Source organism: Tetranychus urticae, chromosome 2 (assembly GCF_039701765.1).
Source record: "Tetranychus urticae isolate SD_2017Ah chromosome 2, NJAU_TeUrti_SD_1.0, whole genome shotgun sequence".
Lineage (NCBI taxonomy): Eukaryota > Metazoa > Arthropoda > Arachnida > Trombidiformes > Tetranychidae > Tetranychus > Tetranychus urticae.
This window is the reverse complement of record NC_142959.1, coordinates 1,922,175-1,940,036: the sequence shown is the minus strand read 5'-3', so window position 1 is coordinate 1,940,036 and position 17,862 is coordinate 1,922,175. Positions and strand designations below refer to the sequence as shown.

At 33.5% G+C, this 17,862-nt stretch overlaps 3 protein-coding genes across 5 annotated transcripts; 2 read left to right on the top strand and 1 right to left on the bottom strand.

Annotated features, from left to right (window-relative positions):
• The first annotated feature begins 1,862 nt into the window (after nt 1-1,862).
• LOC107363702 (ornithine decarboxylase) lies at nt 1,863-6,548 on the top strand. Of its 3 annotated transcripts, none has more exons than XM_015930967.3 (3): nt 1,863-2,009; nt 4,253-4,745; nt 5,191-6,548. In XM_015930967.3, exons 2-3 carry the CDS (start codon nt 4,479-4,481, stop codon nt 6,289-6,291), a joined length of 1,368 nt encoding a protein of 455 aa, XP_015786453.1. In that variant the 5' UTR covers nt 1,863-2,009; nt 4,253-4,478; the 3' UTR covers nt 6,292-6,548. The 3 variants fall into 3 exon arrangements, with proteins under 3 accessions (XP_015786453.1, XP_015786454.1, XP_015786456.1); XM_015930968.3 differs by lacking the exon at nt 1,863-2,009 and adding an exon at nt 3,361-3,686; XM_015930970.3 differs by lacking the exons at nt 1,863-2,009; nt 4,253-4,745 and adding an exon at nt 4,819-5,068.
• Nucleotides 6,549-7,277: 729 nt separating this feature from the next.
• On the top strand, nt 7,278-9,747 carry LOC107363494 (uncharacterized). Its single transcript, XM_015930726.3, has 2 exons — nt 7,278-8,043; nt 9,022-9,747. The coding sequence occupies exons 1-2, from the start codon at nt 7,701-7,703 to the stop codon at nt 9,264-9,266; spliced, it is 588 nt and encodes a 195-aa protein (XP_015786212.1). The 5' UTR covers nt 7,278-7,700; the 3' UTR covers nt 9,267-9,747.
• A 60-nt stretch (nt 9,748-9,807) lies between these two features.
• Nucleotides 9,808-17,745, bottom strand: Sptz (zinc finger FYVE-type containing 26 spastizin). The gene is made up of 2 exons (XM_015930908.3): nt 10,502-17,745; nt 9,808-10,426 (listed from the first exon to the last, which is right to left on the bottom strand). Exons 1-2 carry the CDS (start codon nt 17,543-17,545, stop codon nt 10,028-10,030), a joined length of 7,443 nt encoding a protein of 2,480 aa, XP_015786394.2. The 5' UTR covers nt 17,546-17,745; the 3' UTR covers nt 9,808-10,027.
• Between the last annotated feature and the right edge of the window lie 117 nt (nt 17,746-17,862).

Genomic DNA, 17,862 nt, shown 5'->3' with positions numbered 1-17,862 from the left:
AACCTGGAAAGCATTTGTTGCTGTGACTTAGCAGAGAGTTAATTAACAAATTGAATGGATGACATCAATTTTCAAGACTCAGCCATTTATCTCCAGCCATGGTGCTTCTCATCTGTAAATAACAATCCAATCTGACCAAATTAGAAGATGATTTGCTTCCAATGCTGATTATTATAGCTTGTTGTTAATATTTGAACATTGAATTGGAGGAAAGTGATGAAATGAAAGTCTATAATTAAGATATACATGTAACATGAACCAACTATATGACTCTGGTTCAATAATTGATACAATATCATTTAATAAATGATAGTAAACACACATGAAGAATATAACTTAATATTTAAAGAACATAATTTTTTCCTAAAATTTTCATCTAACAAGTCGGAAAATATAATTGATTAATATTAGAGATGATTTTATCAAAGATCAGTCTATCAACCTGTAACATTTCTAGAAATATGACGTTTTCAAATCAAGACTTACTCATTATCCAGACTCCAGACGATTCAAAAAGACTAACAATATACTCATAAAGAAACAAAACTCGTTACAATCAAAGATTAATCGTGAATCAAGATCGATCAATATTTGACCTGAAAAAATGCTAAAATCATTTGGAGATTACCAGCCTCTTTAATAGCTCAATTAATGTAATAGTTATCTTATAATAGATTAAAAACAAAAACATTTACCTTTGATTGAAATATAAATCGACTACTTCCTATTGACCGAAATCATATCAAACTTTTGTCCTCAAAGCAAGACTCTTACCCAAACCTTATCACTAAAACAAGGGTCAACCCAATCTCGGCCATTCTTAGCTATGATCCAGCATTCAATCTGTAACAAAACATATCAATCTCTGAGCCTTTAGAAACACATTCATTACGAATTTATACAATTTAGTAAATACTCGACCCTTTAATTGTCAAAAATTAATCACATTTTGACTGTTAAAACAAATTGAAATTGCTTGTCAACGCAAAAGTTGCTGACTATTTTGCTGGTTTGATATTTTCAGTTTCACTTTCAGTAAATGCGCATTTCCTAGTCAATTAATAAATCGTTTGAAAGTCGAAGAACGGGAAATTTGTGACGGTTAATCCTCTATTTATTGGTACATTACCGTTTTTCCAGATCATTGAAGTCATCTTGAAAACCTTTAATACTGGCTTCAACCTGATTCTCATGACAACATCTCAAGAAATGGTCCATTGATAAGATTAAAAGGGGAAAATGAAGCAAAAATAAATAAACACATATATCTGAATAATCAATCTAATATTTCTATTGTAATAACGTTTCCCTTTACAGGGTAACTCAATTGAAATTTACCGTAATATAAAGTCTTTGGAATCTAAACATCTTTTCAGTTTTTCTTTACATTGAAATACTCTTTATTACATGTGATGAGAACAATTTAATATCTTTATTCCATTGATTCTTACCTTTAATTTTTGCAATAAATATTTATCAACATTGAAAGTCCCCGATTCAAGTTAAATATCAAGTGAACACAAAATTTTATAATATTAACATTAATTTTATTGACTCTTGTTCATACAGACAGATTATGGTTTAAGGACCAATGAAGATGAGATTATTTAAGCACTCAATTATCTTAGTTGAATGCTGAGAATAGTATATCGGGAATTTTGTCTACTTTTATCAAATGACATTTTCAAATAAAACATCGAGGACAGTAATTAATGAACCTTGTGACCAGAAATTGAAAATACTATTTAAACGAGAATCATTTGGTGCAACAACTTCAGTTGTAACAAAAACCAAACAACAGCCAGCAGCACTGTCAACTTCAAGTCTATAAATTTGAAATATTGTGCCACAACATTTTGTTTATTCATCATATCTGCCTATTAATTGTAATCCGTTTTATAATTTCTTTAAATTAATTTCTTAATCAATTCGAATTTATTTTCTTTGATTGTCACCTTTCAAGCCTTCTGCTGAAGTCTCTTCTAGTACCACTCTTAAGTTGTCTTAAGGTAAGTCTCTTTTATTCAAAATAATAATTCTTCTGCCATTTTGTTCCTTTCCTTTCATAGCTTATTTGTTGTCATGCTGTTCTCATTTAATTTACAATTCACTTTCTTCAATTAATCATGAATTGACTGTCTTTTTGGCTCAAAGCGTTGACCTTTTATAGCACAATAATCTTTAGTCTTCTCAGTTTGCGTGAAGCATCTTTCAACAATATTCTGTCTCCAATGTTACTATCTTCACTTCAGACGTTTAGCCTCTCGTTTTGTTTTTGCTGGGCTTCATGGTCGTATTTCATCATGGTGCTATTTTATTTCTGGTCTCCTATTTCATTTGTTCAAGATTCAAAGATACTGGTTGAATTCTTTCAATAGATATCAAACAAACATTGCGGTTGAGTTTATTTTAGAACCATGTAGTTTTTTGTTTAGGAACTAATATCTTCGGTTCACATTACAAATGGTTGGTTGTTGATAGGAATAGGATGAGGATCAAGGTTCGATGTTCTATCTGATTGTTAATTGGCTTTTGAGGGGAAATTGATACTCAAAAACAATTGCCATATCAATAAACAGTAATGATAGTCAATCAATCACTTCATTCATTGTAACCATCCTTGGTTATCAAGCCCTAAAATTATGTTTGATGTCACGCTTTTGTCAGACAGTATTAATTGTTTTACCTAAATCAAGTTGATTGACACAATCATGGAAGTTTCATAATGCAACTTGTCAAATGATAGTCGAATTGTCTAAAGCAACTTGCTAGGAAAAGGAAAATAGTTATCCTAATTTCATTTAAGTTGTTATTAGATTACTTTAATCATCATCTCCAGTGGGTCTGACTACTGGATAAAACATCAAGTGATCGTTCCTTAAGATGATATCAAATATCATTGATGAGTTCATTATAAAGTCTCTCAAGTTAGTTAGTGATATTGCTAATAATGTGGAGTAAGTATTTCTGTTTATATCAGTTGTCAATTTATCTTGAAAAATTTCTGTCGCTGTGAATGCAAAATGGATCTGGTCGTCAAGTCCATTAATCTGTTTCTTGAGAGTTATTGAGATACTTCTAGCCTTTAAATATATTTTCAATCGATTAATGAAAATTTCTTGCTTAAAGTGTAACTACACTTGTAATGTTTCTATTTTGCTAGCTAGCATAGGATTCACAGCACGAAATATGGGGAATCCATATGTACGGGAATTTTCTTTATTGACATATCGATCAACAACACTTTCCCCTTTCATTATCTAAATCACGCGCTTGACTCATATCAGTCAACTGATTGAACACTTTATCTATCTCACTCTTGCTTGTTGCCTTCTTCTCTCTTTGAGTTTAGTTTAACTTTGGTTTCTCCTCTACCAACATCTCTAATGCTTATTTTACCAGTGCTCAAAATTTAATTGTTAAATTAACTCTAGTCTTGTTTTAATTAGATAGAACCAAGAATAAGCTCACAACGGGTTAACCCGTTGTGAAATTTTACGAAGTTAATTTGCTTTTACCGCCTCTTGTGTCTTCGTTCGCATTCTTCATTCTCCATCTTGTTTTTTACTTGTTTTTTCACTCATTTCAGAGCCTTTTAGTTATATTTTCAAATTGTTTGCTTAAATTTAATTTTGTTCCCAATTTCAACGAAAATTTCTGTATTGATTACTTCTGAATTTCAATAGGTAAGTTATTCATTGAAAAATGACATTAAATTATCAGTATCAGCTCTATTGCCTAAGCAAGTTAGACTTTGATATTAATTTGCGTTAACTCATCATTCTATTCACTCCATCAGCTAATCTTGAAAGTGAACTGAATATTTTCTATTTCCATGGTTTCCATTGGTTTCATTCACTAGCTCCACTCTCTTTGATTGCTCTAATCATTTGACTTTCAATGAGGCTCAAATAGTTTCCTAATCAGTCTGTCTAATTGCTTAATATTACTCACCCCAGGAAAACTTCAGTCTTTGAGCTTAGTCAAGTAAAATATACTAGATCATCGCGCATACTTGATTGCTCTTGTGGTGAGGAAACACTTTATTTGTTTCTATTTTGACTTTGTCTTTTTGTTTACTTTGGATCCAATAGACTTTTGTTTATCCTATTACTGATAGCTAGGTTCAATAGCAATAGCTTATCCTTCCTGAGCCGGTTAGTACTGGTCACTTATCCGTTTACTACTTATCAGCTTAAATCTAAGCTAACATATCGTTTGACTCATTTCTTTTTCTTTTTTTTCATTACAGGGTTAATCCTCTGGCTCCTGGGCTTCTTGAACATTGGTTTCCTTGGTCTCCAAGTGTCATCCAATCAAGGAAATATTTGAAGAGACAATCTGATCAAGAGTCTATTACTGACCTCGGATCTAGCCATCTCTATTCAATTTTATCAACTCGTTTGGTGTTATTCGATTTATTTTTTTCCCTATTATTCCGAGATTTTGGTTACTATTGCTAACTAAAGACCGTCAAAATGAGTATTATTGAGAATATTGATTGTTTTGTTGCTCTTGATGATTGTTCGCCAACCGTTCAAGAATACATCGGCCAGTCCACCCAAGTCCCAGGCCAGGAGGATGCCTTTTATGTCGTCGATATTGACGACATACTCAATAAACATCGAAACTGGATTCAAAGCCTACCACGAGTGCGACCTTATTACGCTGTTAAATGCAATAGTAGTCGAGTTATCCTTGAAATCCTGATGGGTTTGGGTATCGGCTTCGATTGCGCCAGCAAAGTAAGTTTTCGCCATCTCATTCTTCTTGTTCCAGCTACTTGAGTTCGACTTATATTAAAAGCTATTTAATTAGCTGAATAAACCTGCCCCTGTTATAGAAATGGCTACTTGAAGGTCCTTAGTTGGAAATGCAGGCTAGGAGAAATGTTGGAGGCCTTATTCTGATCTTTTATCGATGGTTTTCGACTATTAAGGCCTGAGCTTATTGATCTTTTCGCCTGTTCAATCAAATCCTTTCTGTCTCTTCATCTATTGAATTTATTTCGATTGACTAGCGATAGATTTTTGTCGGTTCAATGGATTGCGGGCATCACAGTTATGGGGTGAAGTGTTATCTTACCAGTTTTCCTCTAAATTTTCATGTTCCACACTTTTCACTCCACTTTCGTTTCTTAGATAAAGTAAAGTTTTACTAAAATTTTTTCTCTTTCCAACTTTCTTACAGGGTGAAATTCAAGAATTGATATCATTGGGTGCCCTTCCTAAAGACATTATTTATGCCAATCCCTGCAAGCCAAAATCCCATATTGAATATGCAGCTAAAACTGGTGTCAAGCTGATGACTTTTGATAATACTGAAGAGCTCTACAAAGTAGCCCGCTACATGCCTGATGCGCAACTTGTTCTTCGAATCCGAGTTCCCGATGAGCATGCTGTTTGTGTTCTTGGTACAAAATATGGCGCTGAAATGGATGACGTCACTAATTTACTTACTTTAGCCAAAAAGTTGAACCTTAATGTGACTGGAGTCAGCTTCCATGTTGGTAGTGGTTGTACCAGTGCTGAAGCTTACAGTATTGCTCTTCAAAATGCTCGCTTTGTATTTGATGTGGCCATAGAATTGGGATTCCAGATGAACCTTCTGGACATTGGGGGAGGTTTTCCTGGATCTTCTGATTCACCGATCACTTTTGATGAGGTGGCAAAAGTGATCAATGCCAACTTAGACCTTTACTTCCCAACTGATCAAGATATTTCCATCATCGCCGAACCAGGCCGATACTATGTTGCTTCAGCTTTCACCCTGGCATGCAATATCGTTGCCAAAAAAGTAATAAAAAACTCTGATGGATCTCCTAACGCCATGTACTATCTCAATGATGGTGTATATGGTTCTTTTAATTGTACTATTTTTGATCATTATGAAACTAAGCCAACGACCCTTGACGCATACCGCTCTGGAACTGATGAACAAGGATTGCTTTCCACTGATCAAACTCAATTTCAAACTACAATCTGGGGACCAACCTGTGACAGTATGGACTGCATCAAAAAAGATTTCTACTTCCCTGAAATGCAAGTCGGAGAATGGATCATTTTCCCAGACATGGGAGCCTATACCATTTGTGCAGCATCCAATTTCAATGGGTTCAAAACTCCTAGCCTTAAATTTTACGTTAAAAGCTATGGGTTCGAGTTGATCTCTCAGTTTTACAATTGGGCCAAGATTGCTAACAAGTTAAACATTCGACCAAGTGGAATCAATTTGAATGCTAAAAACTTTCGAGGTGGCTCCCTACCATTGAACATGATTGAGGTCAATTGAATACTTAGTGACTTTACAAAAAGACTCAAAATGTGGCCTAATGAAATTGTAGTTTTTTATATTAGAAGCTGCCCATTATGTGATTATTTTTTACTTTTAATTGCTCAAAACTTTTACTTATTGGGATACTTATACTTTTCAAGGGTCTTTTACAAACATTTTCTTTCCAAGCGAAGACTTTACTTTGTATCAATTTTAAAACAATTTGCCAGAGTTCTTTTTGTGATATGTGATAATAAAAATTCAAAAAATTCTAATGCTCATTCTCATCTTTTATAAAACAATCCATCGGCAAAAGTTGATCAAAATAGCCAACAAATCAATCATCAAAATGATTCTAATTTTGCTTCATAAATTTCAAGTTGTTTAAGAAACCACTTGGACTGATTAACGATGCACTAAGTACAAGTTTTAGCCTTGATATTGTAATTGTTGACAAAAGTCTCAGTATGATTTCATTTGACATGAATTTCATGAACCATTCCAATTTATCAGCTGTTTTTATAATTATTGGATTAACCTTAAAATTAGAATCATCGTCTGAGTAATTTACTATTTTAAGAGCCATTTAGAAAAGTAACTTTTTAAAAAGCAGAACATTGAATTGTTTAAATATGTTGACAATTATAAACATTTTGTTTTTACAGGACAATGAAATGATGAGCAAAAGAGGGTCATTTGATGAGAGAGTAAAATTAACTGGTCCAAGTCTAGCTGACCAAAAATGGTTCAACGCGGGTTATCACTCTTGACATTGTTAGGATGATGAGGGTGAAAACGATTAAAAAAAACAGGATTGAGCTCATTATAATCTCAACCGAGTAGTCGTTTGTCCATCCATAGGTCATTTAACCATAAAATTAAATCACTTTTCTCACCCTGTTAAGTTAATCATGTACACAACTAGAGCAAATTTTACCCCTTATGTTTCGTTTGGTTTAATCTGGTTGCCTCTTTAAAGTCAACTCTCACTTGATTTTTGACATTTTCCTGCATAAATAATTCATCAGAATAATGTTAATTTTAAGTTATCCTTGATAATGCTAATAATCATGACAATAACTGTAATGATAATAATTATAGCAACAGTAAAAAAAGGATGACCGTTAGCCGTTTGTCATTTGAATATAACGACCTTTTCTCTCACTTTTCTTTCTTTCTCTTCATTTACTCTCTTTTCTCTTTACTCCTTCAATTCTTCATTCCTTCTCATATCATTTTTAATTTTGACGGTTTACTGACAACAATCATAACCAACATTACTCTTCTGAATTACCTAAATCAGCTCTAAATAAGTTAACCTTAAAATCTTAACCAACAGCAATTTATCTTTGTGATACGAATAACGATTTTATATTAAGTTGTGTTTACATTTGTTTCCATAGTCTCTATACATCAATAACGAGACAATGAAGTTGCACCAATTTTTCCTGGTCAATGTGATTCTCACCATAACAGTGTCAATTATACCAATCGATTGTCAAATATTATCGTTTCTTGCTCTTGCTTCTTTAGCACGGCAATTCCTTCGACCTCGCCAATCTTACCAATCTTCAAACTATTTTCAATCACAATCACCACTGCAATCATCACCCTATGAACAAATGCTCTCATCAGGTTCACACATGAACCCAGTCATGGTAGCCCCACCGTCACCCTTCTCACCTTTATCGTCAACTCCTAACTCGGGCTTTGGATTCCCTATGTCAAACCCATCACAACTTATGTCCAAAAATATGTTTTCATCTCCAGGTAAATCAATTTTCTTGTCCATCCCTTGGCAACATTAATATAAACTTGTAACTAAACAATAGACCTTTAGTTGCTTGAAAACATGTGTGTTTAAATATAACACTGATTGAGGATCTGATGAATCCGAGACGAATTTCATTCTGTAGATAAAATATTTTCTATTCTTATCGTTGAATTGAAACAAATAATCAGTCATCCGATTGTTTATATGAAAGGTTCGTGCAAAAGTATTGGGAATTAAATACTAACAATTTCAAGATAACATTGTATCTTTTTTCATTTTGAGATATTCATTATTCGGTTTGGGTAAACCTAAACTTCATTTTTGATTTCATTTTTTCAATGTTAATGGTCTGAAATGTGCTAATTAACTGTTGAAATAATCTTAATTTAGAAATATCTATCAAAATTAACGCTTCGAAGTAAAGCATCAATTTGTAATTGTACTTCAAATTCTTATAAAAATAGTCAAACTACCGTGATTCATAATTAAAAGAAATTTTCTCAATACTTTTGCACCGATCTTTTATTGATTGTTCAATGATACTCTATTTGAAGTTAAAACTCTTGATATGCTACAGACAGATTCCTTCATTAATTACTATCGTGATTACTACCACTATGTAATCAAAATTGAATATACAAGCAATAGCAAAGCTATTAATACATAATCAGTGCAGCATACTTAAATTAATAAGCTGGTTATTACAAAATAAAAAGATTGCAATTCTTTATGATCAATGATAATGTGAGAGGCTGAGAATTATAAAATAATTGAAGGAAGAAGAACAAGAAAAATTGTCAAAAGTATCTCACATTTAATCAAAAAATTTAAATGAGATTCATTTCAAATTCAAAGTTGCCTAAAAATAACTTGATAGCAATTATTAGAGTCAAGTTTGCGTATCAAATAATGAAGAAATTTAAAAATTGTTGATATTGTTTCATTAACCAATTGGTACAATTAAATGTTCACAGTTACTGATTGGTCTCGATTATTATCAAGTGAAAGTCAAGGAGTACCCAGTGTCTATGGTCAATATCCTTTCGGTGGCTTTTCATCTGGTTTGTCTGGCTATTCTGGTTTATCGGGTCTTTCTGGTTTACCTTCATTTTCATCATCACTTTATGAACCCAAATTACCTTTTGGGTTATCCTCAATGTATCCATTTGAAGATATGACTGGTCAAAGGAAAAGAAACTTTCGATTAACTCCTTTTTGATTTAGATATTCATTTGCATTAAATTATTTCAACATTTAATGATGAAAAATACATGATATGAAATGTATGATTAGGTACAAAAACAATTTTGTTTTTAATGCAAACCTGAAAAGCCAAAAGATAAGTTCATTAACAAATGTAATTTTCATCAATTGTCATCTCATCAACATCAACACCATCTCATCTTCATCATCGCCTTCATCAAATTTCAACAATTTAATATTATAAATATCTATCATCATTGTTTAGGTAAACAAATTCAAACAATTACGCCCAACAATATTAACCTCTTATTTTATTATTAACTGAGAACTTTGAATGTTGGTTTTCCTACAATTTTTATCATATTTTGTCATCTGGATTGTGCTTATACAAATGTAATCGGAAACTCATTCTAACGATTAAGAATTGAAAACCACTCTAACCATTTTTTTACTTTGATTAAAATAAATTCAAATTATCTTTGATTTACTCTTTGAAATTGTCTCATGAAATGATAATATTAATTATTCCATATCTTTGATTGTAATAAATTGACGTATTTTTGCTTTATAACAATAGAAAGTATAAATTTATTTAGGTTCTAATGTTTTAATTTTCATTATGTTATTGGCATAGTGATATAAGATAATTTGGAATTTTTTCTTTGATTAAAAAACATAACAATTTCAATAATGTTGTAGCAAATGATCTGAGCCTTATCAACTTGATTTTGGTGAAAATGATTATAAAAATATTTGTTTGATGGAATGACAGATAGTTTAGCAATTTTTATCCAGCCATAATTGACAGATCTTGGTTAAATTATCTTGTTTAAGTCGGACACTTGCATCCAATACACGACGTACATCGTCAATCCTATGAAGACGAACGGCTAAAAGGTAAGCTGATTTAAGTTTCTCGGTTAAAATGTAAGCATCAATTTTGTTCAGATCATTGTTCATCATTTTAATCAATTGATCGGAGAGTTGAGGTTCTGTAGTATAACGAATTGTGGTTGCAAGCATATCATCACAAAGATTGATACTTTCCGAAGGGTCGTGAGAAAGACGAATACAGTCAATTAATTGATTAACCAATTGAACCAGATTGACCTTATTACTTTGCGCCAAAACTTTGCCACACAATCGATATACATGAGTAATGTCTAAGCTATAATTCTGGATTAAGAAAAAAAAGAATGATTATTTGTATTGTGTCAATAGACAAAGATTGGGTATTGATTTTGATTATACCTGGATAATTTGCTGAGCCATTTCAAGACCTTCACTGATATTTGATCCTAATTCAAGAATAACTAAAACAGTTAATTGTATCTTTGATGCTATATTGTCGTCGAGTAATGTAGGCACAAAAAGTGGACTTGAACCATTATTGCTTGTTTCCTTTTCGATTGCTGATCTAAATTTCTTTGCCTCCTTAAGATCAACAGTTTCTTTCTCGTCTGCGATATCAACTAAGGCACTTGGTAAAGTTATCTTTTTTGCGAACAGCTTGTTGGTTATGTCAATTTGAAGGTTGATTACGTTGATTTGTTTAGTGACTTCTTGACTAGAAAATGCGAGACAGCCTTTATTTAATTGACCACGGTTGCTTAGGAAATCTTGACAGTGTTGCTTAGCTTGAGCTAAATGATCCAAACGACTATGGAGTTGACTGTAATCGGTGACTTTTGGAGAGATAAAGAAGTTTATTTGAGTCATTGCAGCTCGAATGTAATCACCCATAAAAACTTGAATACCATGGAGTATGTGATAGAAGTTATTACTAGACAAATATTTACACGCATAGATCCAGTATTTCCATGATTTAGCCAATGTTGGATCAACTGAAGTGAATGTTGAGAGCAGCTTTTTAAAAGACCCAGTTTGTGTACAAGGTAACAATAGTTTAGTAACAAAAAGATTATTAAAAGCGCCGTTATTGGGTTCAGCCAAGAATAACTGGACAGCATTCTTGAGTAAACCAAATTGCACATAGAAACGTAATTCATCTTCTTTGGAACCATAATTTTTCAAATAAAATAGACCTTCGTCAATAAGTACTTGGGGTAAACAACCATCATCAGGATTGGGAACTTTAGTTTGTCTTCCTAAATTGACAATTTGACCTGTCTTGATGGCTTTACAACGATCTCGCAATGGAAGCTGATTAACTTTTTCTTTAATAGTTTCAAACACTTGAAAAATTTCTTGCAGCAATTTACTATTAATGTCACTTTTGTTATTGGTTGATTTACTTCCGAAACATGGTTTGAACTTTTTCCTTGCATCAGCAAATTGACAATGTTTAAGACAAACCATGGCCCAGGTCTTCCAAATTTGTTTCAAATTTGTTCCATACTTAGTTGCTATATGATAAGCTAAATCAAATCTCTCCATTTCAACCAGCTTTTCCTGTAATCGAAGCGAAGCGTCTTCTTTGGAAATAACATGGGCAATCAGATCACGATGAGGACAATTACCTTCAACAAGCATTTTGACAATATCAACGCGACTTAAAAGAAAATCAATTTCAATAATTAACTTTGATTCTTCATCATTTATGAGAACTTTGGCTGAGAGAAGTAGAGATTTGATGAGATTAATGATGAGACCATAATCTACTCGGTTGGAGGAAAGTATTTCAAAAAGTGGACGGCTTAACTGTTCGATAATCACTTTGGCACACTGCTTTTTATCTGAATGAAGCTTGAGAAGTGATAAGCATAGCGAACTACTAGGAGCTGATTCAAAATAAAATTCATCCCGAATGCTTTCGTTGTCATGTTCAGCAGAGGAAAGGATCCATTCAACTGTAGGTTCACCACTGGAAGAAGTTGAAGATGATATTGACTCTTTTCGAGATTGTGAGGCCGAGTCTAGTTTAGTTTGAGTGTGACAATCATCGCAGACACGAACTGCTTGACGAACTGAGATCTCAGGAATGAGAAGGAATTTTTGTGAGCAAGTTCCACAAACAACTCGACCACAACGACGACAATGATGTTTCCTATTAAACATAGAGAATTTTTCCAATTTACATAACATACAAACGGAAACTTTACTATCAGGTATCCATTGTTCCTTGGAAGGTACAGTGGCTGGCATTCGAAAAACTGTTGGACTGTTATGTGGTCCAAAGGGTTCCGTTAGGATTGATGATGAAATAAGTGTAGTTTCTGATCCAGTCATAGAATCATTGTCTACTATTTCAACGTCCACTGCTTTACGAGCATAAATTTCAATTAGATGATCACACTTGATTAATCTTTGAGCTCTAATCACTTTCTCTAGCGATTCATATTCTAGATTCATCAGCATTTGTTCCACAACTAGGAGAGGTTTGACAGTTAATTGTTCATAATAGATTCTTGCTTCAGGTCTGAGCGTTTTAATAATTTTTATTCCCAGAAAATAGTCATTATAATGATCGATTTTGTCTGCTTGTGATTGAATTGATGGGTCTTGAAGCAAATATTTGACTAGAATTTCTTTAGCGTCCCAATCATCAACTGCTGGTAATATTTTTTCAATCAACAGGCAAGGATCAAGATGAACTTCCCGGATTGCTGAAATGAGGATCTTAAGATCTGATAATGAAGATGAAGATGATGTTGATGTATCAAGGTTTGTACTAGATTTTTGAGATGATTTTTCACAAAAAGCCAACAACAATAACTCATACCGTAATCTTTCCACTTCAAGATCAAGCTCAGCATCCATCTGTAAATTTGTGGCAGAAAATATTCGATTAAATGCTGACACTTGTTTATTCTTTTTCATCGTTTCATCCCAAGCTGCTGTCAGTGAGTAACATTTTTTAGATTTTAAGATAGTTAAAATGTCAACTTCAGATAGATTGTCATAGGCATCTTTCCATGATTTGAGACCAGATAAAGTGGCAATTTTGGCGTAGATATTTATGGTTTTTAAAGCCGATCGCAGGCTGTCTAGAACTGGAGATGATTCTGATTGAATTGGATTCTTTTCAGCTCGTGAGATAGCTGATTTAAGAGCACGTTCAGCATTACTTGTATCCGAATAAGATGATGTATTGAAGATAAGCTCAACAACAAGATCTCTCATAGTTCGAGCGCAACTCATCTGGAGAGCATATTTGACTTCATTTGTTTCTTTAGTCAGCTTTAAAAGTAAAGCCGTTGAAAGAGCTTCCAGTGACGAATTGGCATTTTTTAGATCAAGAAGCTGGAGCATTCGGTGAATTTGGATGTAATCATGATTAATTGCGCATCTTTCCAAAGCTCTCATAACGGTAGAGTTATGAACCGGGATTCGAGGATGAAGAGCTAAAGCTGTTAACGAAATAGGATCTTCTCGTGAATTTGTACCAATCGTTGTTTTAACCAGAGATAACCATTTCTGTAAAGGTGATTGTGGATTCAAGATCATGTCTGATCCAACTGAACCCTCTTTATCCTTAGTATCTTCATCAACACTAATAAGCCCAAGAAGCTTGAGTAAACTAACTAAAACCCAACTCTTAGTCCTGAAATAGTTTATCAACTCTTGATTTTTGATGATCGATTTTTCACTTTCATCTTGAGACGTTCTTTCATCATCAAAATGATTCTGGATGAGAACTGAGTTCTCCATTGAATGAGATCCAGTCAAATAACATTGAATAAGCTCACAAAGGGCAGGGTGGAAACTGTCGATCAAAGTGAAATCACATGAGCTGTCATCGTGTTTAGATGTTGTGGGAATTTGTGGGCAAGTAACTGAGCAAAGAGTTCCAAGAAGATCTACTTTCATATCTGTAGCTAGATCGTCCACTACTTTAGGCGAAATTCCATATTTAATGACAAGAGAGCAGAGAATAGCAGATGGACTTTTATATAAAACTGAGAAATAAGTTCCATGTTTTGACAGTGTACTCATTGAGATTGAATCAGCACTGACAAGAGCTCGAGCAAAATTTTCACTTCGTTTTTGTGCTTCACTCAATGCTTCAGACACTTTTCGAACATGGTAGAACAAAGCTTTGAGATAATTGAATTTACCACTGGGAAAACAGGAGATAAGTTTTTGGTATTGAATGGTCAAAGGTCGAGAATCAGGAGAAACAGGTGATGATAACGTTGTTGGATCAACTGGATCAGCAATCAAAAGCGAACGAAGATCATTAAGGTAACGCTTGATTGCACTGATTCTACCCTTTTCAGCAATTAATATTTTAGGATTGGTAAAAAGACTCGAATCAGAATATAGAGAAAACAATGTTGCTAAACTGGTTGTTCTTAATGTTTCCGAGTCTTTGAAAAGTAATAATAGTGAAGTAACTCGATTGATGAATTCATACATGATTTCTTCATATTCATTTTTCGAGTCAAGATTTTTGGATTGGAAACAACTTTCCAATATGATCTCAGAAAACTCGAGACATGAAGCTGAGCAAATTGAATAGTCGATCAATAAACGATTGGTATCAACATCTCCGTGTGTTTGCTCATCCATTTTGGTCAAGAAATCATGTAAAATTTTTTGAATTTGTGTAATTTTTGAAGATCGAGGTGATTGTGCTGAATTAGGTGATTTAGGTGAAACTGGGGTCTTTGAAGTCGTAAAGAAACCTCGACACTTTTGTGTCAATTCTGACGTTTTTTCTGTTATCAGCAGTTCAAATGCTTCTTCAGTGTCAGCCAAAGAGTCAGCAAATAATTTGTAAACTTGCTTAGCTCGCTCAATTTGATTCTCAATTAAACAGTAACGAAGCAATTGATCAGGAGATGCCAACATACAAGGAATTAGTGAAGAGAAAAATTCATCCTTCTTGCTTTCTTCTTTAGGTAGCTCATCAGGAATTTCATCAGATTCTAAAATTGATTTCTCAGCTGCCTCTTCTGTTTCCCCTCTACTTATGGAAGGTGATAGATCATCATGGTTATCGGCTACGATAGCACTATTAACTGCCACGGCTGAAACACGTTGTTCAACAATGGCTGGTTCAATAACTGAATACCTCCATTGTGAGTCATTAATATAGTCCATAAGAGATCGAAGTCGACTTTTACATTCATCATAACCAACAATTGCTGATTCAACAAAGACATCGTTAAATCCCTTCTCAGAGGTTTCAGTTTTAGAATCGTTAAGGCGACGTTTAAAAGCGAACAGGCTTGCTTGCGCTTTGAGAACACAGTCCTTAAGGAGTATTAAATATGCAGGTATCAAACTATTGGGAAACATGAAAGTTGATGAGGATGAATCTGAAAGTGCTGGAAGTATTGAGCTCGCATTGAGTGAACTATTTGAATAGATTGAGTCACTAGCTGTGGCTGGCGTTGTTTTGACAGATGAAATTTCAATTATGTCATCAGACGTTTCTTGTTGTTGAGAACAATTTTCATCTGTGTAAATTTCTTCGCTGCTTCCAGGTAGATATGGTTCAATAACATCTCTTGATGTGAGAAATAGAAGAGAATACAAATTTTCAAGAACTTCTAATCGGAAAGATAAAGGTAATATTTTGTTGATTAGACTTGATATTTGGTTTGGTAGGTCAATAATTTCTTCTTCTGTTGAATTATTGTTGAAAATCCACATTACTGCTAATTTAACGGCAAGATATCCATACCAAATCATTAATTCAGACTGGCCACTTTCAGTTAGTAAATCGAGAGCCTCTTTGTTAACATCATTGTTACCGGATTCTGATTCTAAAGCTGCATTGAGAATACCAAATTTATTGAAAACTGTTAATGGTGAAGCTCCTTGAGATAGCATTTTGAAAATGACACCAAGATTATCCCAATATTTGAGATTTGGATCTATTTTGAGGCACAAATCAATACACTTGAAGATCCATTGAAGTTTAGCTTTTACGTAGGATAAAATTGGCTTTGATTCGAGTAAGCTATTAAACCAAAATGAGTTTATCAATTCTCGAAGCTCGTTGAAAGACTTGTTGGCTTCTGATGAGTCATGAAAACTTTCCGAAAAATGTACAGTTGACGAAAAAGATGACTTCGCACTGAAATGAGATTGATTAAAATGATGAGGATTGGGAGAATTGTAAATAATCTCAAGTAGAAATATTAATTTGAGCTCGTCTGGAATCACATGGAAATGAGAGAAAGGAGCTGAAAGAAGTTCGAGAAGGAAATGTTTTTTCTCGATTGTTGCTAATAAAAAACAGTTGTCAACGTTCCATTCTTTAGTTTCATGGTCTAGAATAATATTAAACAGCTTTCCGTCAGGTATATCATTGATACTTCTCAAAGTTGCATCGCTAGCATTACTAGCTCTGGACAATTTTTTGTTAAGAATAGGAGACACCTCATTATCAATAGACCTTTCTTTCAAGACAATAATAGATGATGAGGAAGATGAAGATTTGTTTAGATTATCATCAACCATTGATGAATTAATTCGTCCATCGTGAAACATGTAAGGGTCACCTTGAGCTCTTAGTTTCCAATCCATCTGAGAAACCAATTTAGCCAATTTGTCAGTTGATCGACCAACAATTGCCGAATAGAATTGATCCAAGTCGAGTATTTCATAGTCACTAGTTAAAATTGCTTGTATAAGTTTCCTTAAGCTAGTTAATATTTCATTTGAATTTATCTCATCATCAGGCACTATATTAATTAATTTATAGACTGAAGCATAGTCAGATCGCTCAATAGCTTCTTCCAGACATTGACAAATTGCGAGACCCAAATTGTAGTCTTTACGGCTGATATCTGGATCTGTAATTGAACGCACCTTAAGAAATGGATATGTCTTTAAATTTTCAACAACCAGTTCACCAAACCAAGGGTTAGCTTTGATAATGCTTTTAATTATAGAAATTAATTGGTCGACATCTATTGTTGAAGCTGGCTCAATAAACTGCAACAACTCACGGCCAATTTCCTCTTGCCTAAGAGTTATTTGTAAATTCACAACCGACCATTTACTTTGATCCACCTTGATATTTAAATTTTCCATGAGCTTGTAAATTAACCAACGATTAGAAAAGTCACTATTAGCGGTTTTTGAATCAATCCGAAGTAAAAGTTGATTGAAAACATAATTAATTCGGTTCCGTCTTAAGTCATCGGTCTCTTCAATCTCAGAAAACCATGCAGCCAAAAGAAAATTGATAATAAATATAATTTGTGAATTACTGTTCGTTTCAAATTGGACCAAATAATCTTCAACCATGGATTCCAACTTTTCAGCCCAGGTTTTCCTCACATTACGAACAAATTCAATCAGTAATCCATCATCTAGCATTGAGGGTGGGTGGTGTTGATGACCATCAGATTCAACTGGAGACTCTGGATCCATCATTTTGAGATCAACACTATTTAAGACCAGGGTAGGTCAACCAAGTGTTTAGGTTAATAAAAATAATTTATATAATACTAGACACAAAGATATATCATAAATAAACAAATTGTCGACACCAACATTAGAAAAAAATGATGACAGTAAAATATCAGAGATAAAAATAATTGTGATTGAAAACAGTAAACAGAGAACATAGTTACAATCAGCTGATCTATACGCTTGAAGCGCCGTCCAAAAATAATGTTTAAATCAGTTATTTTTCAGCCAATTCAAGGAAATATTTAATTTAATTGTACGATTTGACATTTAAATCTGAA